The 27,373-nt window shown below is 36.1% G+C and overlaps 1 protein-coding gene across 7 annotated transcripts in view; it reads left to right on the top strand.

Annotated features, from left to right (window-relative positions):
- IL15 (interleukin 15) overlaps positions 1–25,571 on the top strand; it is a 39,978-nt gene extending 14,407 nt beyond the window's left edge. For 5 of the 7 annotated variants that reach the window (XM_080591021.1, XM_080591025.1, XM_080591020.1 and 2 more), the window contains 5 exons: positions 20,828–20,937; positions 22,243–22,324; positions 22,872–22,913; positions 24,606–24,749; positions 25,316–25,571. In XM_080591021.1, coding sequence (XP_080447147.1) covers positions 20,828–20,937; positions 22,243–22,324; positions 22,872–22,913; positions 24,606–24,749; positions 25,316–25,426 — 489 coding nt within the window. In that variant the 3' untranslated portion in view covers positions 25,427–25,571. Of the gene's footprint in view, positions 1–15,581; positions 15,782–20,827; positions 20,938–22,242; positions 22,325–22,871; positions 22,914–24,605; positions 24,750–25,315 lie in introns of those variants that run through there. The other 2 variants (XM_080591022.1, XM_080591023.1) reach the window with 2 other exon arrangements.
- The last annotated feature ends 1,802 nt before the right edge of the window (positions 25,572–27,373 follow it).

The following is a 27,373-nucleotide window of genomic DNA, read 5'->3' as shown; positions in this document are numbered from 1 at the left end:
CCATAGGTTAGTGCCTGGTGCACCTTGACAATAAGCACACAGAGTTGGAATCCACACAAAGGTCTTTCAATTAAATAATTAATTATATAACTCTGCAGAGGCAAGTGCTTGACAATCTCTCACAAAGCAAGCACTCCTCTGACTTGAATCACCATTATTTATAGACAGCAAACTTGTGAAACTATCTCTCTGGCTACTTTTGGTTGTTTGTCTTAGCTGGCCTAACTTACTTTTACTGAGTTTGCACATTCAGAGGACCAGCATGGGAGTGTGGGGGGAGAAGACACCAAATTCTGCATTTGCATATATTAGCGTTTTGGTGTGTGTGTTTTTTAAATATGCTAATGACCCTTAATGAGCAAAAGGTTACCATAGGTCATTCTGGAATTTTCCTTCAGCTGTTTTTCTCCTTGTTGTCTTTTGGCTTTCGTCCCTTATCTCCCTTGCTTCTGCTAGCTCAGGGCTACCAGTTTCCCTGTTTTCTTCAAGGTTTCCTTGTTTTCTTCAGCCTAAGACTACATGCCCATTGGTTGTTAAACCACCACAAAAGCCATTACTCATGTAGGAAGATATGGAAATAGGATTGCATGATTATCTCAGCAATCACACTTATTTTGCCCTTTGAACACCATAATGTTGCCTCCGTTGTAACTTACCAATTTCATCTCTGATCCTTCATGATAACTTCAGAGGCCTCCTGTCTTCTTGAAGTGATTTTGTTTGCTTCCAAATCCAGTGAACATTTTAAAATATAATTATACCACTGCCCTCTTTTAAAGATATGTGTTTGTTCGTTCCTATAACATTTATGTTGTTACTTTATCATCTCTTGAGTTAATCATTTTATGCTATTATTCATATTTATACACAGTGAGTGATGTCGCTATGCAGGTAAAAACAAAATACCAGCACCCTTCCCAATAGTATGCTATCTAAAAACAGATGTAACATTTTGCATTAACATTTACATTGTGCCTGTTAAAAGTGAAAGACAACACCTGTATGAGTTGAAAACAGTTAAATCATAGTAGAATAATCTACTATGAGGAAAAAAGTTGAGTGGATTACACCCACTAAGGATATATTGTTGTGTACTCTGTAATAGTTTAAGGATTTTTTTTGCTTTAGATTTTGAGATGATTAATAAAGATTTGAACTGGATGATGCTTTTGTAGTTAAACTATCTTTTCACTTAAAATACTCTTAGAAGCTACTACACAAAATCTAATGAAGAGTATTCTGATGATGTTAGAAGTTTCAAAACAGTTTTCAATGAACAGTTCAGAGAGTTATTAGTCATTAGTTATCAGTTATAAGAACAAGCAGGTCATTACAACGTTACCAGAAATTTAGGAACCAAGGTCTGTTTTCCAGAAATCAGGCCAACTTTCCATTATCAAAATGGCTTTGAATAACTGAATCTTTGTCTGTTGGCTAGTTTGCTGAGTTACCTCTATACACTAGAAGAAAAGATACCATAAAGTTAGTATTGAGTAGCTGATCTTTGGGAACTTTACAGAGAAGCAGGCAAAAAAGATATTTACCTACAGGCTCACAATTAATTACTTACCCTGAGTGTACGAAAGGGTGCTTCTGCATACAAATGAACTAGCTTCGGTCTGTGGCTGGCCAGTAGGCTGTATGATACTGTTAAATATTGTTGAAGAATTTGGTTGTTGTTGAGCAGATTTCTGACAAAGACTTTAGTCCTAAAATTAATTGTTAATATTAACAGTTAAATTAATGTAAAAATGAGAACAAAGTAAATAAAGTACATTTCATCCAGTGTTTTGTTCCACTGATTCTAACTAGTAGCTCTAGTGGAAACAGAATTTTCCAATCTCTTAAAAGTTTCTACAATAGTTTACCATATAATTTGAAACTATGACTTGATATTAAATTAAGCATTAGCTGATTCATTATTTCTACTGTAACGTTATCTGGTTGAATTTGAAAGCTCAAAACCCGTGATTAGAGGATTCCTTCCCTCACTTTCACTGGGGGACTTCAGGAAACTTTCATGTTTTCATTTTCTACGCCATTCAGAGAAAAGGAAGTTGTTTAGGCATTTCTCTAAAATGTTATTATCAGGTATACTTGAAGATTTATATGTGCATTTACTTTATGTTCACATTTATTTTTGCATTGTAATTATACTAAAAATACAGTGAAAAAGATCACTGAAATTCCACCAGTATATACAATACATTCACTCACTCACAAAAACAAAATACACCAGTCCCGAACTTGTTAATTTTTCTTTTATCTGAAATAATGCCTGTTCCTTATTCATCTGAGTCTATTTGTCTATCGAAGGAATAGAACTCAGTGCACATAACTCTTGGCTTCTGCTGGTCAGGATACACACTTCTGTGAAAGACATCAAAATATGATTGAGAATGCAGACTTTTCAGTTCCTGCTGTTGTCTCCTGTCTCCCTTTGACTCCCTTTCCATCATTAGTACATTGAGCACCATCTTTTTTTTTTTTTAAACACAATCAACTTTGTCTGTAACTGAAAAATTATTATTTTTTTTAGCTAATTCATGCTCATATTTGAATGAAGTTTCATATGTACTATTTTGTTATATATTTGTAATCATCTAGCTAGTTGTAAACTAAATTTATTCTACTGTACTGTAAGACTACCAAAGCTGGTTAGGAGATGAAAGCCTTCAGAAAAGCTCCCAGCATATTCACTCCCCTTATTTTCCCCCCAGCGTTATTTGTAAGACAAACATAAACCATGTAATTCTTTAGTGTAAGAGCTCAAATTTATAAATGTTCAAAAAGAAATAAACTAGAGGTGAGCATGGAAATTAGCCTGCAACTTAAATTGGCATTTCTATGACCTACTACATGTTTTTAATGATACAGTCTTGGGAAGTGACATAGGCTCTAACAGTGCGGGGGAGTGTTGCTCTGTTTCCTTTCTGAACAAGCTGTCTCTTGGAAACATGCCTCTAAGTTGTAGCTTTCCTCCAGTGTTAGGGTAGGCTACAGGCTTTCCTTATTTTATTATGTGCTCCAGGATCCTCAGTCCTTCACAACTCAGCAGCCTAAGCCTCAATCAGGTCTTTTTTTTTTTTTTTTCTCTGCAAAGGTGAATTAAGATGCACTCTCTCTCCAAGCTATCCAGGTCATGGAAGGAAGAAAGGTGATAACCATGGAACAGACATTCCAAAACTGATGAAAACACAACTTTCATCAATGTTGCCAAGGAGAAATGGACATTATACTATTATTTTCTGTTCCCTAGCTCCTGAGTGAGGATAACAAACAAACTCCCTTCCTGTGAGGATCACTTTCAATTTCAGAACAGCAAAGTCTCTATAAAAAAATTAATACTCCTTTTCTTACTTATTTGAAAGAAGAAAGGAGCCTCTATGAAAAAAGGGATGTGCATAGGACACAGACAGTACTGAGAAACACAGGAATATGCAGAAACAGTGTCTGGAATAACTGCAGAACTGGACGGTCCTGTGGGAGAATATTCTGATAAAAACTCCAGCCTAGGAAAGCCCTACAGTCTAAAATTAATGGTACATACTGAGAACTGCTGTGCATGGCTTTCCGCTCAGGCCACAAGATGATGAGTCACTGGCAGCCCCACCTCTTTTCCTGCTACTTGCCTTTCTGCACATATGTCAGGGACAGCAGGTAGAGCTACTATCTTTATAAGTAACATAGACTAACTAAAAAACATGGCCTCAGTACTTGCGGGCAGACCCACTATGTTGGCATTGTTGCATTTGATGAAGTTTGAAATATTTATTCTTACAGGCTGATCTTCATGGTGCAAGGTTTGCACTGTGGGAAAAATAATCCATTTTGTCAGGATACTGGATCTCAGGGGCAGGGGTGTGGGATATAGCAGATTCTTGAGCCTTGGAGAACAATGCAGATGGACTGTGAGACCTGATGGTGTATGCAGACAGAAATCCCAATGTCCTAATATAGATTGATGATCCTGTACAAATCCATCTATCACCACAAGCATTGTAAATTTTTTTTTAAGCGAAGATTTCAGCATCTGCTTAACTGCAGTAAGTAATTACACAACTACAGCCTTGGTGTTCGATCTGCCAGCAGCAAAATGGCTACCTAGCGATTAATAGTAAACTATGCCCTTGAGTTGGAGCTATCTCCTTGGTATACTGCTTTAATTTCTAGATTGTCTCTGAGCAGATTTTTATTATAATGAGCTCAATTTCCTTGCCACGTAGTCATTTCATTATAATATCACTACGCAGCACAGCCTTGTGAATCACAGATCTTTCCCCGTGTTCACTGGTGGTTTCCTGAGCCAAGAAATAATGCTCTCCTGAATGAAGTTGCTCCAGGAAAAGTTCATTCACAGCTCTTTAGTTGGAAGAAAGAGAAGAAAATGCCAGCATGGTAACTTACTTGCAAACCAAAGAAGCCTCAGGTGGAAGTGTATGTATCAGAACTTAATTTATTTTGAAGAAAACAAAGCTTCCTCCCTAAATACAGTCCAAGAAGTTTCCCTTCAGTCCCAGAGAGGTGATTCTTGAATTCTTTTTGAAGTGAAAATGGGATTTTCTTGGATTGACTTCAATCTCAAAAAGCCTAATGGTTTCTAATAGATAACCTGCAATGAGTGAGAGGGGAAAAATAAAAAAAGACCATTTGGTATCATTTGCATGTACTCATTTAAAGAGAAACAGCTATGGAAATGCAGTTATTTGAAAAGAATTATGTTATTTACACAATAAATTAAATACATCTCTATATAAAAAGACATTGTCCCTGCAGGTATCAACAGCTCTCTTGGCTATGCTATCAGACAATTTTCAACTAAACTCATAAAGCACAGGTTGCTTTGAAAGTAATTGTTTCTACTGCAACATAATACTACGCACCAGACCGTTAACGTCTCATGATACTCTTTGCAAAAGTAGAATTGGTAGCTTTAATGCCTTGACTAAATCCTAAATGCCTTGACTAAATTCATATGGTCAAGTAATTTCTCTCTCTCTTAAATCCCAAGTATGTGCTTCTTCTTGTCTCCTTCTCACACCTTCAAGCAAAATTTTCTGCAGACAGAAACCTTTATTTATATGCTTTGTACACTTCTGTGACCCTCAGTCTGAAATTTTCCTTATTTAACCAGTTGTTAGTACTCCCCACAAACAGCTGACCACATAAAAATCAGGAGATAACTCCCATAACTTTGGATTTCCTCCAGAAGCTATGTGGATAACTACGTGATCTTAATTTTCTGTATTTTTTTTTTAATAATACGTCCAGACAATTGCAATATTATTTAATTGACTAAAGCTTTGAGCCTGCCATTGTGCTCATTTCATTTCCTACAAAGAGATGTTTCTCACCACATACCGTTCCACATCATTAGAGACTTGCCCCATTTTTCTGCTCTCTTGCTTCTATTCAGAATGCTGAAGTGCTGTGCAATAATTAGGCTGATCTTAGACTTTTGCAGCATATTTCACTGGATTTAATCTTTCCAAGATACACCTCTCTGTGATATTAAAGAGGTCTGATTTTGATGTTCCCTGTAATGAATACTGTGAATTTCATTTTGCAATATGATTCATTTTGCAGTATTTGAGAGGTATGCACTAACATTTTGAGGTTCTTATTTTTTCCTGTAAAGAAGCAGTCTTTATTTGCTTTATGGCTAAATGAGCCTTTCACTTCACTTAATATCATTACACTGTTAATTAGAAATCATCTGTGCTTTCACCTTCTGAGCTACCATTCTTATTTCAGACATGAAGATCTGGGATGCATGTTTTTTTTATTCCACTGTAGATATCCCATGACTCTTTTTCTCAGCTTTCAATGTCCCCTCCAAAAAAATAAGTTTCCCAAAAATGCAGATGATATTTAAAAAAGAAAAATTCCATACACCCAAAATAGTCTCCCCTTTTCTTCTAAAAATGAGTTCCACAGAGGCACACACAGTTTGTTTCAACTGAGCTATTATCTGATAGTAATTACACTGATACTCAAGTAAGTAATTAGCATATAAAATTACCAAAATTGATTACTATTATTCATTTGACTTTAAAAATGACAAAAATCAGACAGAGCTGGCTGTGCATGAGTGAAATTTTGTTAGTGAAAATTTAATGACAGTTTGGAAATGACTCAATAAGTATCCACTAGCTTAGGTTATCTAGAGGAGGATAATCAGTTAATCAGTTTTTGATGTAAAGTAAAATAAACAAACACAGCTCTGGGAAAACTGCTGAAGATTCCTGGTATTTTTTTTCAATCACTTTGAAGTCCTGTGTCCGCCTTTTCTCACTCATGTTTAGCTCCTGCAGACCCATGGAGGACAAGTAAAAGCAGGTCGGAAAGCTAGAGAAATGTACATCTGATACATCACATAAGAGATGGTTACAAGGGATGGATTTTGTGTCATCTGTGTCACCCCGCCCCCCAATCCCAAAATATTCAACCCCCTTAATATCCTACTGAAATTTTGATAGACAGTATGCTGCTACCAAATCAGACTGATGAAGATAATTTACCCAGACCCAAAACATAGCTAGCAAACAGCTAAAAAGACCTCATAGCTCTGTAAATTCTATAGAGTTTTAGATTAGTAAAAGGATACATTAAGCTATTCTACTTTGTTTGGTACGTGAATCAATGTGCTTAGTTCTCTCTGCTAAATTATATAGTTAAAATCTTCTTTTGTGCTGCATTAACCCTTTCGAAAAATACAAGACTGTATATATACAACAGTCAACAACGTAACATGGAAAGAGTCCATTTCAGAGTGAAAGACACGTACCTTCATGAAGACTGTGTAGATACCTTTGAGATTAAAAAGATTTTAGTGAGTCAGTTCAGCATTCATTTTCTGCAGAAGTTGAAACACAGGCTTATCACAGTATACTACAATAAAACTTGAAGAAAATACAATGAAAATATGAAATTTGGCCTGATTCTGGGAGAAATCTTCACTAACAACTTTATCTCAGGAACACCCTCATCCTTCCAGAAAAGCTGGAATTTTTCGATGTAAAGTTTTTCAAGATGTGATGAAGCATTTGGGGTCTAGCGCTCCTGAATGATGAGAGAGACGGGGGAAGTCTCTGCCCTCACACTCCTGTTTAATGGGGGGGACTGGCTTATTCCACTCACCAGAAACATAGTGTATGTATATATGTGATGTACATGCTGGGGCTGACAAAGATGGGAGCTTTGTTCTGATCGGTTCTCTCTAGCTGACCAGAACACAAAGCGAAGCTATTCTTTCTAATATACACATTTAACTTTAGCTGTGTGAAATCAGTTTTCAGCTGTTGGATACATGAAGATATGTACTCCAGACAGCTTTACTCATTTTTCTACTCTCTTTCTCCTATTATTCCATACTCAAATACACTTGACTTGTGTATTGTGTTCAAGAAACCCTATGCTACTAACATTTATTATCTTGGCTAGGGGTTGTCAAACAGTACCTGAACATATTATAAATGTATGGTGATACAATAGAAAGGTCTAGAGCATATTCACTACGAATACACATATTCTCCAAGCGTCTATGTGACATTTTTTGCAAGGGAATCTTTGTAAAACTTTTCCAATGTTCTACTTTTAAAACAATTCCTTCTTCTCTCTCTCTCTCTCTCTCTCTCTTTCTTAAGGACAAACCCCCCACTCATCTTCTGCCCTTGTGTAACTGAAAATGACTCTCAGATTTGTGACATTTTATGGATGCCTATAGATTATTTTGCTTAATTTAAATGACACAAATATTTCAGGTCTTATTTTAAAATGTGTGTGATTTTAAGACAAATGGGTCATCATAAGGACAAAGTAGTTTTCTAGTAGGTTTCATACAGGTAAAAATGAACGACTTAACTATAATGCAAATTTATGTGCTGTGCATATATGACAACTTTAACAAAAACACAATAGTCACTACATTGAATGCAAACTAATGTATAAACGCTGAGAAAGCTAACTCAAGCTCTGTATTACACTTAGTCAAAGTGACTTTTCAACAATAACATGACTCATTGAGATGGAGGGCTAGCAGCTATCTTCTGCGCTTTCTAGAATCTGAAGGCTTTTGCCAGTACCTAACCTAACAGCTCAGTGCTCATATCGGAGGTATGCTGGCATCCAAGAACTGGGACAGAATGATTTATCTCAAAGAAATTTAAGTCACATTTTGTCCTGAATTAAATATCAATGAGTGAAAGAAACACCGATTTAAATCAAGGACCTTTATTTTATTTCAGTTTATATCTCAGTTATTTTCTTAAGAAAAGGTCATTTTTTCTAGTTCACATTACCACTAAAAAAAAAAACCACAAAAATTCAAGTGACAGAAACCCTAACATTAAACATACGTTTTCATATTTCTAAGCAGGAAAATATATAATGTACTTATATTTCTTAAACAGTTTTGTGAGTTACAGACTCAGATTCTTAACTGATAGTCTAGGAGATTGTGAATGATGATTATTTTTGCTTGCTGGTTTTTGTTTTGTATTTTGCTTACAATTCTTGTCAGTCTCCATTCTGAAGGAAAGAGAATGGAATAACATGCTTTAAGAGTATTTGAATCTTGTTTTACATGACTTAAACGAGTACCTAAAATACTTCTGATACAGATGAAAAAAGTATAACTCTCAAAGTAGTGGGTTATTCTTTTTGCTCAATATCCCTCAGATTTTCTGCAAGACATGGAAGCACCTTTCGAAAAATCAGTTTAGGCATCCGAGTAGGATAAACACCTCACTCTTACTGAAATCAATAGGATAAATTAATATTTATCATCCCTTCAACTGACTGCAAGCTTGGGTCTATGGGATGTGACTTTGCTCTGCTCTATGAAGAATTCTGTATGTACTTGGTGTCAAAAACAATCTTGAAAGTATGGTACATTTTCCCATGTATTTAGAGTTGTTAAATGATAGCCCATCCAGTCATTTTTTACTCATAGTTTGCAATTAAGAGAGAAGAAACTTTGCTTCTCTTTTCCAAATAGGTTGCTCAATTTTGAAATAACTATTTCAAATTATAAAAATGTTCTAACAGTGCCTGGTGAACTGAAGCAAAAATAAACTAGAGCAAAACCACAAAGAAATGAAATACTTCTTTTTGGGAAGAGGGTAACTAGCATCATTTGTTCCATTTTAATGGCTGAAAATAATACGTACATTTACTCAAAGTACTGACATTGTAACTTTTAGAAAGCTCAATCTGGCCTAAAAAAAGGAGAGATCTGTTCCCTTAGGTTATATGTATTTCTAAAAAAGCAGTCCTCTTCAGAAAATTACATTATGAAGAGGACTCAATAATGTAACATTTTGCGTTTTTAAATTACTTACCATCTCCTATTATGTTTAGAACTTAATACTGTAAGTCAAAAGTTGAAATATAAGCTGACAAAATGTTTAGGTATAAGGAACTGATAGTTCCTTAGCTGATAGTTGAAATTCAAAAAATCCATTACAAAGCAAATACTTATCCATACTGATTAACTACAGGGAAGAAATAGTAGAGATGTTATAAACATGAAAATACTCACCTCAGATCTGACAAGCTTTATATGCATTCTCCTTTGCTGAAGACAGAAGAATTTATCAGGGAGGTATCAGTGTACCCTTGGCATTCACAACTGGCTGTAGTTGAAGACAGCAGGCCTAGAGAGACTTTTAGTCAGAGCCAACTTCACTTTTCCTAAATTCTGTGTGCTTCTCTAAATCATTTCAAGAGCATGTATCTAATTTTTAACCTCTAAGGACTATAATCCTTTCTGATCTGCACATTACAACCTACCAATAAGTTACCTACTGGCTGGAGACCAGCAGGGGTTAAAGAAAAGTCATTATGTTGGCTGTGAAATACCCCTTCGAACAGGATTTTCTGCAGCCCATTGGGTGTACAGAAGCTGTATAAGAAACTTTAATATAAACCCAGATCCATGTTTTCACGACTCCTGCATGCCTCAGAACAGGCTCTGATGCAAAACTGTTATTGACTGCCTATACAGGTTTACGACAACGATCGATAAGGTCAGACAGACTATCTGAGATGGTACACAGCAGGGGTAGAGTGGAAGGAACGGACAGTGTGCTTTAGAAAAACCTAAAGGAGGAGCGGGGCGAGAGGCCGAGGCCCAGCCGTGGGAGGCAGTGCCCAGCCCCCACAGCCCCTCCAGAATCACCCCCAAGCCCCCTGGGCCTTACCACGAGCTCCCCGCGCTGCCTGGCCTCCAGCCTCGTCGGGGGCCCGCTCCCGAGGCAAAGCCCCGGTCCCCAGCGCAGCAGGAGCACCTTGGGCACAAGTCCCACGCTGGGGCCGCGTGCCTGGTCCTCACCTCCTCATGCCCCACACGGAGAAACCTAGCAAGGCCCACTGAAATGGTGCTAGGCATGTTCTTGCACAAGTGTCAAAAACTTGTGTTTCTTCTTGGAGGAAGAGTCTGTTTCAGTAGTTCAGGTGCTCAACTTCTGGAGAAGAGAATTGGAGGAAAAATCAGTGAGCTCAGTTAGAATTGTGGATGTTCCTGATTTTACAGAAGGGAACTGTAAAACTTTTCGGTATACATTTCTCAGCCATACTCTCTGCTATGCTGATTCTCTAGCTTACAAGTCTTACAGAAGGACAGCAGGAAGCACGGTGGAAGAGACTTTTATGCTATCTTGATCCTTGGAAACAAGTGCCTGCATAGACAACAACTGGTTTTGGTTTGGGAGTTGATATAATCTTTGAAAGTGGCAAGAGTGTGCAGATGGGCTAGTTCTGACCTGGGATGGCTGTAACACAGCCACACTTTTTTTGTTCTGACCTGGGATGGCTGTAACACAGCCACGCTGATTTTGTTCTGGGTCCTTCCAATGTGTAAAAAAGGCACCCAATGCAATCATTAAAGCTTTAAAAAAATGACAGGAATGACAGAGTTGACTAGCTCCTTGGCTTCTTGAGGTCACACACTGAAATGCCTTTATTATTAGATAGCATAAATTATATAGAATGTAATCACAAGACCTCAGCAAAGGCCTTCAAACATTTACTCAAGGAAGTTTTGGAAGGCAGGTGGCAGCTTAGGATTCATCTGTGAGAATTCACATGAATTTTCCTTACTAGTTTCATTTCTTTTTCACCTTGCAATTGGCCAGATGTCCCTTAACTGCAGTAGGTATGATGCCTGTTTTGGCCATAAGACCAGAAGGCGTCATGTTTTTGTGAATGGATATATTACTAGTGACTTCTAAATTCGATTCTAGCTATACCAACTATGTGGACCTTACATAGCATTTGGGTGAACTTCTGCCAAAATTAAACTCAGCTATTCTTAAAAACACAAAAATGTAAATTAGTTTGCAATGCTGTTCTTCTATTCAGGACAAACAAATACCTTCCTCTGGGGGCAAGCAAGCAGTCCCGACTGGAGATGCGAAGAAGAGACTATATAAGACAGCAGAACTATGTCGCCTCCAACTAACTAACAAACTGAGTATTTGCTCAGGCAAGCAGTTATTAATATATATATATTTATTTTTTTGAGAGACTTTGATTGTGAGGCAGACAAAATACTATATTACCCCTTGCTTAGGATGACATAGAACTTATTTCTAGCTTTATAATTCAAAAGTGATAGAAAAAACTTGCTTGAAAAGAAGACTATGAGGAAATATTATCTTGAACTTATCCACCTCCTATGCCCTCCCACAAGGTGGATATAGCACACTTATGAGAGTAGATACCTACAGCTGAAATGGTCATTTATTTCAGTGGGAACTGCTGAAGGCAGTTGAAAATCAGATGAAAAGAAAACAAATGATATTTTTTGACGAATGTGAAGGTGTGCACTTTAAAATTTGCAAGAAGTATTAATTTTTCTGGCAGACTGCATTATCTGCCAAAATGTTTCTTTTATTTAGAAAGAGTAACCGTTAATCTGTAAATGATATAGATGTTTTTTGTTTTAATAGAATTGACAGACTTTTTGCAATATGGTCATAGGTTAAACTCACAACATGTATTTCATCTTAGAGTTTTATTTTGTGTCTTATGTGAGTATATCAGAAACATATTATTAATTAGTGTCAACATCTTGCTGTTACTTTTGGCACAACATCTTTTATGTTAAATCAATGAAGTAAGCAATCCAAGAGCGGAGATGTATAATTTTATCCAAGAGTTTACTCCTTTTCAATAATACTGTTTCACAGAGATATATAATATAAAGGCAACCAGTGATTTATTTGTGCTTTGCAGGATTGCCCATTATTTTATATACAACTGATTTTAACATCCCTATGAACTTCTTTTTTCAGTCTTTTTTAAAAACACTTTTGTTTAAATGAACATACTGGCTAGTAGACTCATCTTACCCTGTATGAAAAAAAATTCCATGTTTTCTGGATGAGTGCTGGACAGCACTGTTAAGAGCTATGACTACCATTTCCAAATTTTTAGGAGCTCTGATACAGAAACCAGATTAACAAAATTTAGTATTGCTTCAGCTCTTATTAGCTTGTACACACACATAACATCTTTCATTCCTCTCTATATATTCTGGGCTTGGCTGCCAAGAAATGAAAAAAAACTATCACCCATACAAATTTAAGAAACCTCAAATAATGACAACTACTGTTTTTGTTACATCTCCACTGGCAAAGTGGTTCAGTCTGAAATTTCAGGTTTGTTACATTCCACAAAATATGTTCAAAATTTACATGAAAAGGGGAGGTTCCTGTGGCACATGCTAGAGTTTTCCAATAATCAACTTTCCTGTATCCTAACACAAGAAACTAAGGATGATTGTTCCTTTGCTGTAAGTCTTTCTGGTATGTTTTTTATAAATGATTTAGAGTAATCTAAAGCAGAAATAATTTCCTTTCCAAATTTGTTTGCTTTTCCTATGCAGAAATATGAAACAAATCTATAACAGACATATTTTGTTCTTTCTTTCAATCCTGACACTATCTTGTTTTGCCTACTGATCTGTTTACAATATTCCTTTTGGATGGTTATGTGCTGCTTTCCTCATTTTTTGATAAATTTCTTTTTCCCAGTTTAATGTTTTGTTAAGTTCTCAGCATCTCTGGAAAAGGAAATAACTTCTTCACTGGTTTCAATAGAGCTAAGGCAATTGACACACATTAGGATTTCATTCTGCTCTTTGAAGAATAAAAGCAAAGGAAAACAGTACAACATGTTCAACTACATCCTGCTTGCTTATCTCAGGATCCAGTACTGTCCAGTAAAAGTATCATAAGACAGGAACATATAAACTTTTTTTTTTTTTTTAAAAAAAAAAGGTCTCAAAATACTGCCTCACTTTACAATTTTGAGAATTGCAATTACCATTTTCAATCTTCTTTCTGTTCCAGGTATATTACAGATCCCTATTAGTATATGATATAATTCACAGTCTCTGAGCTAAGTAGTTTGCTAAGTCTGAGATCTTATTTGTCCAGCAGCTGCTCCTTTGGTGACTATTTTATTGCCTCAGGATTTTTAACTTCCCTACATCAGTATGACAGCCTTTAATTTTTTTTACTTTTAAAGTTTTTTTCTTCAGTACTGTTTTTGATTTTATCCTACCCTCTAATTCCAAAAAAAACCACCAACTTTATACCTAATTGTATTTTATTTCCATTATGATTATTTGTTGCCATGGCATAAAAATATAACAAAAAATATTTACAGGGTCTGCCTAGTAACATATATAGATCTGTACATGTTTTGTTAAACAAACTTCAGCACTCACTAGTTCTGCTGGCTCTTTATTTTGTTGTTGTTTTATGCATGTGCTTTACAATCTCTTGTGATGCTACTGCTTACTTATGCAGGAAAGTATATCCTGAACAAAATATCACTGCTTTTTGTATATTGCATCCTAAAGGGGTGGGAAGCGTGGGGGGGTGGTGGAGTTGAATGGTCATAGCTAACAACCAGTGCCCTAAAAATCTGTTTTGTGCTGTGCCTTTTACTGACTATGCCATTAGCTCAGTCATTTTGACACTAACAATACTTGGGGCTTCTCAATTTAGTAATCACACTGCTTATCACAGAAACCTAGCATTAATGTCCAGCTTGCACCAGGACAACATTAAGTTGATCTTTCATTACTGAGTGATTAGTACCTTAAGAAGACAGACATTCCATGGAGCAATTTAAAAAGAAAGATGTAATAACTTTCTTTTCTGGCTGGATTTTACCAGCTGGCAAAATATGCTCAAGAGAGATCCTGAATTGGTCAGCAAGGAGTAGGTCAAACCCATGGACTAAGTGACATGTTTGGTGTTCTAGTCCCTGAATCATGTAAATGGGCACATGGAACCCCCATTTCAAGCAGAGATATAATTTGAGGAGGCCTGTGGTCATGGCTTAGGCATTGTTCCGAAACGGATTGACAAATTAGTGAAAGCAGACAAGCAAAAAGGAAAGCTCTTAATTTACATTATTCATACTTAGATTCATCTAGCAATATTTAGCCCTAAATACTAGAGCACTTCTATTGGGTTGCATTGCTGCTGTAACTGTAAGGCTCCTCGTAAAGGTATAAAATCATTCTCTGCACCAAGGACAAACTTCCTCTCAGGCCATTAGCTAAGCATAAGACGCATCTTCATAACACTATGATATAAGCCCCAGGCCTCAAGCATGTTTTGGAAAAAAAAAAAAAAAAAGGTCAAAGGAACATATAACTTCTATTTAACTTCTTACATTTCAAATTCTGACGTTAAAGTTATTGAATAGAATAGCAAAGACTGTGACCTTTTGGGAAGGTTTTCAAGCAGGCATTGCAAACTTTACTTTCTGATTTCTTCACCTGGCATAAGTCCCAGTTAGCAAGAGCATATAGGAGAAGGAAATCTTACTGGATGACTGTCAAAAGCAAATGAACAAGTATTCCAGCAAACCAGGAACACACAAATGCATAATTGGTTAAACTGAAAGAGTTTCCTGCCATGCTGATTACTGAGAATACTTCGTTTTCCTTTGAAAGTCAGTTTGGACACATTACTCACACTTTAGCAGAATAAACTAGATAGAATATTACTCCTTCCATGGAAGAGTAAAAAGCTATGCATTACGAACAAGAAAGCTATAGTTCTTGGGGAAGGAGGGGGAAAAGAGAAGGAATCAAATAATAATTTTTAAAGAATGCTCAATTTTAAAACAGGAGCTGAAAAAATGCCTTAGTCTGTCTAATTCTAGGTAAATACAAAATTTCTGAGAAAGCACTTTAGCTTTGTGAAATAAAGACTTGAAGATGTAGCAATCTAAGGAATGTTCTGGCTCTCATCCAGACAAGCATTCATGCAAGTGATTCAGTTTACCACTTAGTAATTCTACTGACTTCCTTTCTGGATCAGTAAATACAATCTAGACAAAAAGCCAAAGAGGAAGAGTTGAAGACATCCCTGCAGAACAGCACAGAAGTAGAGACTGACTAAAATAGGCTAAATAGCATGCAAGAAGATGTCTATTGCAATAGAGAATGAAGATGAGAAACGAGCACAAACAAAACACTGTGTGGCAACAAATAAGACAAAAGCAATACATCGTACACACACACAAAAAAAAGAGGCAGTGACATGGAAAACCAAGAAGTTAAGGATGAACAATAATGAAATAGATTGTCAGCGGAGTGGACAGACTGAGGAAGATGATGTGACTACAGGGGTAAGGAATGCTGAGTCTAGCCAGAAAGCCTAGAAGCAAAGGGGAAAATGAATGATTAGGAAAAAAACAGCTGTGTGCCAGAGGTCAAGAAGTTATGGATGAATTGATAGTAGCCAAAAATCAGGTAGGCTAGAATTTGTTGCAATTTTTTTCTCTTTGTGTGTGGGTGTGTGTGTGTGCATAAGTAGTGAAACATTCTTCAAACATTCCAGAATTTTTAAAGAACTGGACATAAAATTGTGGCAGGAGAACGTATTGTGGAAGGATTAGCCGCCAGCATCATAGGAAAGAAAAAAAGCTGATGAACACTGCTAGGAAGATCACGGAAGTGGAGGGAGCGTCTCTATTGCATAGTATAGCTCTGGTGAGATGACCTTGGATGACAGCTAAGTTCCCACCTAGCTGATTGCTCATTCTCTCCACAGCCAGATGTACAGAGGAGAAAAGTGTAAGGACAAAAGAGAGGAAAACTCACCCCACCCCTGCTTTTACATGACATTTTTTTAAAGCGTGAATTTATATGGTATGGAATATCTATTTGGATACGCTGTCCCAGCTGTGTCCTCTCCCAAAATCTTGCCAACCCTAATGTGCTTGCTAGAAGGGAGAATGGGGTGAGAAACATAGAAACATGATCACAGCTCTACAGTACAGCATCATACAAACTACTATGAAGAAAATTAAATGCATCCCAACCAGATCCAATGCAACAGTCTAGCAAAATGGAGTCTGAGAGACAATTGTCTACTTATTTATCAAAGAAGGATCCCACCGAAAAAAAAAGAGCTGTTGTAGACTGAGGATCAGTACTGAAAACACGTGCACAAATAAAGATGTTTGAGGGCTTGTAGGTTCAGGATATAAATTCTCTAACTAAGAATAAAAATGCATAGTTCTGCCCTACAAAGAACAACCTCGTGAGTCCCACAGTTCTATGAATATGATAAAGTGACTCAGCAGGGCAATCCTACTTTATAGCCATAATGTATGAGCATAAGCAATAAAAAATAGTGGACCAGTGTAGATAAAACCAGTTTGCACAGGAACTAAATTTTCCTAATTATAAATATCATATCTCAAGGAATCACTAAGAAATTTACAAGCAACTCTTAATAAAGAAATTCAGATATGTGGTATGTAAGGAAAGACATAATTTTAACTTTCAGTAAGTTCCTTTGCTTGTAATTTAAATATTGTATAGAGCTACAAATATTTTCTTTTGACTAATGTATAGTTTTTATGACAGACAAAATGACAGAATCAGCAGCTGATTTTGCCTTGACAAAGAAAAGTTGTCATTTGCTTATATGTTCATTTCTTTAGGAGAGAAAATAGTACTACTGTGGCTTACATTTTACTCACATTAATGATATGTACTTCATTGTAACTTCATGATGGGAAAATGACATATATATATTTTTCCAAACAGATTATTTCTGTGCATTATAATTCTCAATTGCATCTTGAAACAAAATACATTCATGTACAAAGGCTTTAATACTTATTCTGACGTAGCAGGTTATCAGAATGCAAGCCATAGAAACAAGAACAAAAAATGAACTACTGCTTCTGCTTTTCAAAGTCCAGAGTTCATGCTTGTGTAAAACAAGGGCAAGTATTAGTGGTGTAATAAAGTTGGTTAATAAGTAAACAGAGTAAGAAATTAAAAATAAACACTAGCATAGGGAAAGTTACAACAATGTATATTCAAGGCAGAAGAATAATTTGTCAAAGCAAGTAAGTGAGCTGACAATTCGTATGTTGTTGAATAGTAGTGGATGAAACATTTAAGAAATTCTGGTAGAATATTGCTCTGAATTGTAGAAACGAATGGATTAGGTGATCTACTGGACCTTAAAAACCTCTTTCTCTATAAACAAACAAAATTCCCTTTAAAGTATGCATCTATTTTATATATGTATATATATCTTTCAATTAGAAGTTCTCTTCTGAAAACTAAGTTTATATTTCAAAAGAGCAACAATTATTTCATTATGATAATATGGTTATCTACTATATTGAAGAAAAATAAAGATCAAGAGATCTACACTAATCATTAGAAACTCAGTTTCCCATTGTCATCATAGTGAGCAATAGTTATTAAAAAAAAAAGGAAAGAAATGACAAACTAATGATAACCTTGGCTCATTATTCATTAGATAGCATAATGGATGATTTTCCTTGAACACTTTGTTCTACAGCATAAATTTGACAATGCATTTGGCCTGGAACTCCCACTGAAATTAGCTTTTAAGGCCTCATAATACTAATTATGAAACACAAAGCTAATGAGCAAGTAAATACAAATTATGGAACCATCATAAGTCCTTCACATTTTCATTTATAGCCACCTTATCTATTTTGAGGAAAACTGGCTTGTAAAATAATCAGAATGTTTAACTATTGCAAATTGTCTCTAATACATTTTAAATAATTTTCTTTAAAATGTTCTTAAATATAAAAAATGTTTTCTTCAGCTGTAGCCAAGAAATCCGATTTTATATTTCTTTACATGTACCTTGAGATTCCTGATAATACTGTTTTTTCAATTTAAAAACAAGCAAAAAACAAAAAAACAAAAAAACAGGATATACTTTAAGGACTGTCAAATCAAATCAAAACAAATAGCATGCAGATAAAAAAAATAAAAAGGTTTTGTTTTGTTATATTTACAGGAACCATGACAAACATCACATCAAACAATACTAACTGCAGAAAGGTTGCATCTTTTCTGTCATACTGTAACAAAATCACTTAGTGTTTTTGATAACAGTGAAGTGGCGTGTACTTCTTTAATACTGCAGTCATATATTTGTATATTTGTTGTATTACTACTTAATATTTTGGTTTTAATATTCACATACTTTAGATTTGCATTTGATGTGGAAATATTAACAGGTTGAGCTTCGTTTTTAGACATACTCTGTTTAAAGATAACTGAAATAGTTCAGAAGATGGATGTGGTATTACTTGAGGACATACTTTAATTTAAATCATCTATTTATCCTTCATTTACATTTTTCTTACATAACAGATTTTGAACACAAAAGTGATAAAAGAGTCTGGTACTGTTTTTCATTACTGAGTGTGGAAATTTATGTGATGACTAGGTAACTATGCTATTTCTGTGAAACTTGGGGGTTTTGGAAGCAAAATAATTGAAATGTTTTAAGAACATTTTCTATTTAAAACAGTAACAAATATTTGTTACAGAGACTCTTCAGAAGTGCCCTGGGACACATAATATTATTTTCCTAATATTGCCAGTATATGCTTTTATAAGTTAAACAGCTTGCAGCAAGGTGACTGGTCACAAGTGGTGTTCCCCAGGGGTTGGTGTTGTCCTCTTTAATATTTTTATTGATAACTTGGACGAGGGAATTGAGTGCACCCTCAGTAAGTTTGCAGATGACACCAAGCTGGAGGGAAATGTCAGTCTGCTAGAGGGTAGGAAGGCCCTGCAGAGGAACCTGTACAGGTTGGGTCGATGGGCAGAGGCCAATGGGATGAGGTTCAACATGGCTAAGTGCCACGTCCTGCACCTTGGCTACAACAATCCCATGCAGTGCTACAGGCTTGTGGGAGAGTGGCTTGAAAGCTATACAGAGGAAAAGGATCTGGGGGTGCTGATTGATGCTCCCCTGAACACGAGCTGGCAGTGTGCCCAGGTGGCCAAGAAGGCCAACGGCATCCTGGCTTGTATCAAGAATAGTGTAGCCAGCAGGAGCAGGGAGGTGATCGTCCCTTTGTATTCTGCCCTGGTAAGGCTGCACCTCGAGTACTGGGTTTAGCTTTGGGCCCCTCACTACAAGAAGGACATCGAGGCCCTGGAACGTGCCCAGAGAAGAGCTATGAGGCTGGTGAAGGGCCTGGAACACAAGTCCTACGAGGAGCAGCTGAGGGAGCTGGGGTTGTTTAGTCTGGAGAAGAGGAGGCTCAGGGGAGACCTTATTGCTCTACCTGAAAGGTAGGTGTGGGGAGCTGGGGTTCAGCCTCTTCTCGCAGATAACTAGTGACAAGACTAGAGGGAATGGCCTCAAGTTGCACCAGGGGAGGTTCAGGTTGGAAATTAGGAGACATTTCTTCTCAGAAAGAGCAGTCAGGCGTTGGAATGGGTTGCCCAGGGAGGTGGTGGCGTCACCGTCCCTGGGGGTGTTCAAGGAAAGGTTGGACGTGGTGCTTAGGGACATGGTTAAGTGAATGACAGGGGTAGTAGGGTGATGGTTGGACCAGATGATCTTGAAGGTCTTTTTCCAACCTTAATGATTCTATGATTCTAAGTTAGCTGCAAACCTGACAATAGATTTTTCTTTTTTTTTTTAACTACATTCGGTTTTCAAATATGCACTTTAAATTACTGTGTAAATAAACCACAGGTAAAGAAACATAATTTGAGCTAGTTAATATAAAAGTATTGCACATATGATGAGAAATAAAACTTTGGACAAAAAAAGCATAGTTGCAGATAATTAACCTAGCTCTGTGAAGGAGCTGTATCAGCTTAAATTAAAGGGCTTGTGATTCTGGAACAAAGTTTCCTAGGCTGTGCACAACGAGACAGTCAATGCACAGCTCAAACCTCCTCATTTCCAGTTGTCTAACTCCACTGAAAGAATTCGTAACTGCATGAATCACTTCCCAGTATTAGAGGTACATACAGTATGTATAACAGTATAAATATATACTGTATATGAACAGTTTATTTAATATCTATACATATAAGTACAACCATTGGTGTATGTATATGTAGCATTTCATATACACACAACCACAATTTTGTAGGTAATGTTATTACTGTAGGTGATTTATCAAATTTGGGTGGAAATAGGTAGCCAGGGGAAAGATCTGCAGGACAGAAAACAAAACAAGAGATCTTTAATATCATCCCTACATTAAAATGCAGCCTGCAGTATGGACAGATAGGGAAACATGAAGCCCAGGATGAGTTAGGGTTTTTGTACTTTGACTTCAGTATCTGATTTTATACTGACTGTTTTGTAAACTGATTACACACATCTGCAAGCTTTGAATCAGTTGGTCTTCAATCTACACTCAACAGGTAGTCTTGTCTTGATTGGATGTCTTGTCAAATTGGCTAACTGAGTCAGCAGTAAACAAAAACATGTGAAATCAAATTGCGATGAGCTATCTTCTTGGTTATATCTTTCAGAAAACACACCTGAAAAGTATTTGTCTGCAATACCATATGTATCTTCTTCTGAACAGCCATTTCTTTTTCCTTTTGAAGAATAAGACTGGACTGACCATCTTCTTCCTGTGGTAACTACAAAGTTAATTTAAATTAGATAGTAAACACAAATGATCTATTTTTACTATTACAGCTACTACTTGCAATTGACTCCAGTTGCTTTAGAAAGTGGATTCTCTCCTGCCACGTTATGCAGTCCTGCAGCACTTTTTAGGCCATGGTCCCTTACCTTATTCTTTCTTTCTCTGATTAGGCTTAGTCCAGTTAAGAATGCACCTTGGCCCTTATCTCCATCATAACCCTCAAGCTGTTCAAATTGTTGCAATTAAAGACCTCCACCAATTGCCATAGGTCTTTGCAATGAAAACAAACAAAAAAACCCAAACAAACAAACAAAAAAAACACACCACAAGTGAACATGTTCAAATGTGTATGCTGGTTTATGTATATTAGATGCTTCCTTCCATTCTCACTGTTTCCTGTGTTAGAAAACCAGCTCAGAAACTGTCAGAAAACCAGTCAGAAAACTGATTCTACTGCGTACATGTCCTTCTCACTGTGCCCCTTCAGTCAAATCTCTTTGCTAAGGTCTGATATTAAGAAAAAAAGCAGCAAATGTCCTCTGATTCTTGTCATAATATTTTTTTTCTTTCTCAAAAATCTTGCAATTTTTGAGCCTTTGTATAAGGCTTAAGTGTTTAATAGCTGCTTGTTTCAAACTAACTTCCCAAAACAATTATTTGTCTTTCTTTCCCTATACTGCCTTACGTTACTTACAGTACAGCAGTATTGAAAGGGATCCAAGTTAAGGATCCAAATAGGGAAACATTAAAACCACAGTTCACAGTCCAAAAATCTTCCAAAGGAGAAGAAAATTTTCCTTCCACCCTTTAGTTGGTTCACCTCCTGTAAAATTTTATCTATAGCAGGAGAAAGCTTTCCTGTACACACACACAACAAACAAACAAAACACACATAAAAGGACACACAATATTTCTACAGGGCTAAAGATACAAGTTTCATAGTAGTAGAGGGGGAAAAAATCAGTATTAGAGACTTAGAAATTTGTAAATTTGGGGGATACTTTGAAAGAATTGTAGATATTTTGCAAAAAATAGTTGAACATTTCTCTTGCATTATGTCCTATAGAACTAGCCTTTGAAAAAAATTGCTGACTGTTTATAGAGTGTGGCTCTGTGATATATATTTTATACATCAGTAGATTTTATGATTTATCAAATGTACTTGACCCACACATTACCATATATATAACAACATATCTTTAGTATATGAATAATCTGTTACTCTTTTTTCAGCAGAAACAATGTGTGTACCTACTGCTTAGCCTAGTGGTCACTGTTTTTCTTCTGGTCTAGTGCTTATATACCAAAGACAGAGGCAGATCACTGCAAGTGGACAGATGTTCTGAAAGATTTGGAGCAGATCAAGACATCCAAAGTAAGTTCATTAAAAAGCCAACATTTCATATAAACATAGGAGCAGACATAATTAAACATTTAGCACAGTACTCAGTTAAGACTGTCAGTAACAAAGAGCATGAAACGGGATGTTTGTATAGTCCTGTTTTGTGGGTGGAAGTGAGGGGGAGTAGAAGATTGAAGGGAACCGGAGGTGAACAAATACAGTAGATTCTAGAATTAAATATTATTTTCATTCTCTCTTTTTTGAATATTTTTTTGATTTTTAAAAAATTTATTTTAGTTGGGTAGAGCAAGAAGAACCATCTCCTAAGGAAAGGGGTAGAGGGCATAGGAGTTAGTTCCTTCTGAAAAAGTACTTGCAGAACTCAGTTCTGATGAGCTTCCTCACAGTGAAGCCCATTCTGCAGGTTACTAGATGACTAAGATGCCTGACTTACTGACTCCCAGTACCTCGCTTGATTGACCCTTTCAACTTGGAGCTAATCCATGTCTCTAATATTTGCTTTATTATCTCTAAAGTCTGTTAGTTATTGCTCATAATTCTAACTTTCATATTCTTTTAGGACATTGATGTCAGTTTATATACTGCAAACACAGATGAGGATGTAAGTAAAATTAAAATTAAACCCACACTGGTCTAATATGGTAGCTTCATTTCTTTACTAGCAATTTTCTCCTAAGGTGGTAGCCTTGGTCTAATTTGAGAAAAGTTTCAGAAACCAGATCATTTGCCTTGGAAGTAGTTCTATTACCTAAATTATTTACGATAAACTGTGTAAACTGGCATTATTTTTACTGAATTACCTGCTATTAAAATTAATCAACTAAAAGGGATGATGGAAAAGGAACTTACCAAAACAAACACTGAACAATAATGTTGGTATTTGTTTGTAATTTGAAAAGGGAAAAACGTGACAAAGAAAATAGTTCCTGAGATTATTATTTAACACCATGCACTACAATATTACAATAAGAAAATACGGGAAAAGTGTCATACGGAAAGTAACTGTCAACATCTACTAGTACATTTCTCTGCTTTTGCAATTCCTTAGCTTAGCAGCAAATACTAGGTAATATCAAGGATTTGGCTTTCTAATAGCTGGAGATTATAATTTATCCTGGAACCAATAAACTTTGTTATTTTTTAAAAAAATATAATTCTTAGCCCAATCCTAGAAATCTGCCTAAAATACGATCATATTAAATGCAGTTTCCGTAAATTAATTCTTGAAGAGACTATTTCATAATCTATTATTGTGGAACTCAGTCAGCACTCCAGGGGACACATAGAGTCCACTGAGAAAATGAATCAAATCAATACCCCACTTCTAGCAGTCATTTTTGGTATAGCCCTGGTGGAACATAAGCCGAATTCTTTGCTGTGGCAATGCTGGTAGCCTCCTTCTGAGAAACTTCCTTTCCTTGCAGCATAAAAATTCATACAATGGCTACGCCAACTACACACAATACATGACTTCCTGTACATAAGAAGTTAACAAGAGTTTTCCTAGAAATAATAGACTTACTTACTTACTACATCAGCACAGGATAGTCTCGGTGTGCATGTGGAATACAGTAAATTTGATGTGTTCAGTGGACCTGGCAAGCCTGAGAAGGCACAGAGTCTAATGTATCTGTGCAGCTAGCTCTGTACATTACAGGAAAAAAGGTCACAAAACATGCATGTCTACACCTGCACACCCATTCCCTTAACTGAAATGAAGTTAATTCCCTTAACTGAACACAGAAGTTAATGCACTGTAAAAGTGAATTTATTAGCTGGTAATGTCAGGAAGATTTTCTTAAAGTGGGAAGGCCTGATGTGAAAGTCATACTACCTGGGGCTTGTTCTTGGCAATGGAGAAATCAGTTCCTGTTCTTTTTTTTTTTTTTTTTTTTTGTGTGTGTGTGTGTAATACAGGTAATAATTTGTTTGTTTGTTTCTCTCCTCCTCCATTCTTCATTATTTTGAATTAAGATCTCTGAATGAAAGTGCTAGAACTACTAAGAACAATATTAATTTAATTCCATTACTGTTAATTGTATTCCAAAGTCCTAGCCTAATTAATTGTATTCCTATTTTCTTCGTCAAGACACAAAGTTTTACTTCATCCTAGGAAACTCACTGGCTTATATGTTAGCTCTCTGAATCTATCTTTGCAGATACTTGAAGGTACTTGAACAGTAAGAAGAGGTATCCAGTAAATAAAAATCAGCTACTTCTTGGTAAATTATATCCTACACTCAGGTATTCCATTTTAACCTTAAAACTACTAAAACTTTTTTTTTTTCCCCAGAAAGAATGCCAAGAACCTATAATGAGATGCTTTTTCTTAGAGATGAAAGTGATTCTTCACGAATGTTATATCAAAAATTGTAGTAAAACACAGGATGTATTCAACATATTGAAAAATGGAAATGCAAGATTTAAAAATAATGAGGTAAGTAGTACCAACAGTCTGTGGAAAAGAAGTGTTTCTGCTACTGAAGAGTAGCAGAAATTTTGTTTTTCATAGATGTGCAAAAGGTGAGGTGGTACATATGAAAGCAAATGGGGAATCAGTAACCCAAACATATAATAATGAAAAGGCTACACATATAAAAATGAAAGAACAGAATTCAGTGATTTTTATAAAACCACTTCTAGGATTCCTATCAATGAAAATACTTCTGACTGGGCACACATGCATACATCAAAGTGTTTGAATGTGTATGCATAAATAATAGTTTGTAACTTCGGTATCTAAAGTCACTTATGTTGAGACACACACAGAAAAGTGTCCTAATTTTCAAAGAGATAGGCCACTTGGATTTCTCACTGAGGCGCTGTGTCTTTGAAAGATGATGCTATACAGGAAGCAAGCCAGGAATAGAACATGAGTACCTTGGAAGACTCCAGCCGTGCTTTCTGTAGTAATTGACTGCATTGGAATTATTCACAGTTGTTCTCTATCCGAACAAATAGATCAGGTATCCTGCTTTACTACTATCGCATTTTCTTTTTCAGTTGAGTTCCACAACATCAAAAAAATGTAAAGAATGTGAAGAATATGAAGAAAAAAGTTTTACAGAGTTTATACAGAATTTCGTAAAGGTTATACAGAAGGAATGCAAATAATACACTGACCAAAAGAGACAAGCCGGGAACCAAGATTGTTCAAGAAACGTGCCTCAGAGAAATTAGGTTATCACCAACAATAAACTGAAAAGAACTTCACTTCTAGTGCTATTTACATACAATAAAAAAACAAAGAATAATAAAATCTCTGTAATGCATGTGTTCATAATTGAATACGTTCAAATAATATCACTTACGAAATATATATGGAAGGAATTTAACAAGTTTTTTTTTTTTTAATCTGTATATAAGGTGTGTTTATTTCTTGCTAAGTCCCCTGGAGAAAAAAACCTTGCCTAACTTACCAGCCTTTCAGTGAAATTTTCTAAGATGATCTTAGGATATCTGTAGCGGGAACCTTCCTGTGAACATCAGATGACTGAATGGAGTTTCAGAGAAAAGCTCTTCTTTTATTATTAGTAGTATAAAATTATCCTATCCTATTAAAGCAACTGGCTATAGTTATTTCTGTTAGCTGAAATTTATAATTTTACTATCTGGGTTCCCCAGAAGATCTTAGCTCATCTCTTGTTTTTGTTGTTAGTTCTGTCTGACAGTTCTCCTTGCCTTTTTTTTTCTTTTTCTTCTCCTATTAGTGTTCCTTCAGTGAACTAGTGTCAAAAAACAAGCTGAGGCCCATTTTTCCTAGAGGTCTATTGGCTCTCTCATAATATTTTTATTCCTACTATGGTTTTCAGTTAAACCCAATTAGTTGCTTTACCTAAGACTTCAAAGTCAAAAACTTTAAGCAACCTGGTCTAGTGGGAGATGTCCCTGGCCATGGAAGGGGGGTTGGAATTAGATGATCTTTAAGGTCCCTTCCAACCCAAACCGAACTATGATTCTATGAAAGAGAAGGATAGTAGAGTACTGCAAGTCTATAGCTGATGGTGTGGTTTGTTCAGGCGGAAACAGCTAACTCATTATACTTGAGTGATGGTGTGTCTCCATTCAAAATCCCCTTTTAAAGGGTTAGTAGAAGTGTTCACTGATGATAGTTCAATATAGAAACGAGATCTTTGTGAAAGCCAGAATCATGAATGGTAGTGGAAAAAGGCAAATTTTGAAATGCAGCTACCTCTTTTATTGGGAGATTTTCTGTTCTGGGGCAAATGTAACTCTGAAAGGGGGATTCTTTGTCCATGGTGAAGTAGCTGCTGTGGGCTCAGCAGCAATTTCAGATTATCCATTTTAGTTCATATAGCTATGTGAGAAAAAGAACAGCTAGAAACATACTTCAGGATCCATTCAAAGTCCATGAGCAAAAGCTCAGAGACACAACGAACATTTGAGTCAGCACAATGTGCAGTGGTAACACTTAAGAAGGAATGCAAATAGTGTATTCACTATATGTACTAACAGTCATTTTATGTAGCTATAGAAGTGTCTCAGCTGCTTTTCAAACAAGTTCCAAAGTTTAACAGAAGCCAAGAGTAGCTAGTGTAAGTGATTAAGTGTCGACTTAATCTCAAAGTAACAGTCACTGTTCTTTGCATTTTTCCTGCTGCAGCTTTCTGAAGAAGACAGAGATTTCAACATTCTGCTTTTTTTTTTTAGCTAAGTTTAGTACAGCACCTGATAAATAATGATAGTTACATACTTTAACAGAAAATGTGGCTGAGTTACCACTGTGTACATGTTTTGCCAGTTACATTTTTAAGTACTAAGGAGCTGTTCCATTGTTCAGTACTAGTGACTCTAAGAAGTAGGAATTATAGACATGAAGGTGCAGCAGATCATAGGGATTCAAGTGGCTACACTGGAACAGAACATAAACCTCCTATGACACAACAGCATCAGCGAATATTTCTGGAAGTATTATCTTCTTTATTAGCAAGATAAAAGACATTTAAACATAAAATGATTGCCTAGTAGGTTATGGACTCCAGGTAAACTCACTTGTAAAGAGGTATGTTACAAACTGGCTCTCCTACACCACATAGCACT

This window comes from Anser brachyrhynchus (assembly GCF_964034855.1).
Source record: "Anser brachyrhynchus genome assembly, chromosome: 4".
Taxonomy (NCBI): Eukaryota; Metazoa; Chordata; class Aves; order Anseriformes; family Anatidae; genus Anser; species Anser brachyrhynchus.
Note: the sequence above shows the minus strand (reverse complement) of the source record. Positions and strands in the feature narration are given on the sequence as shown.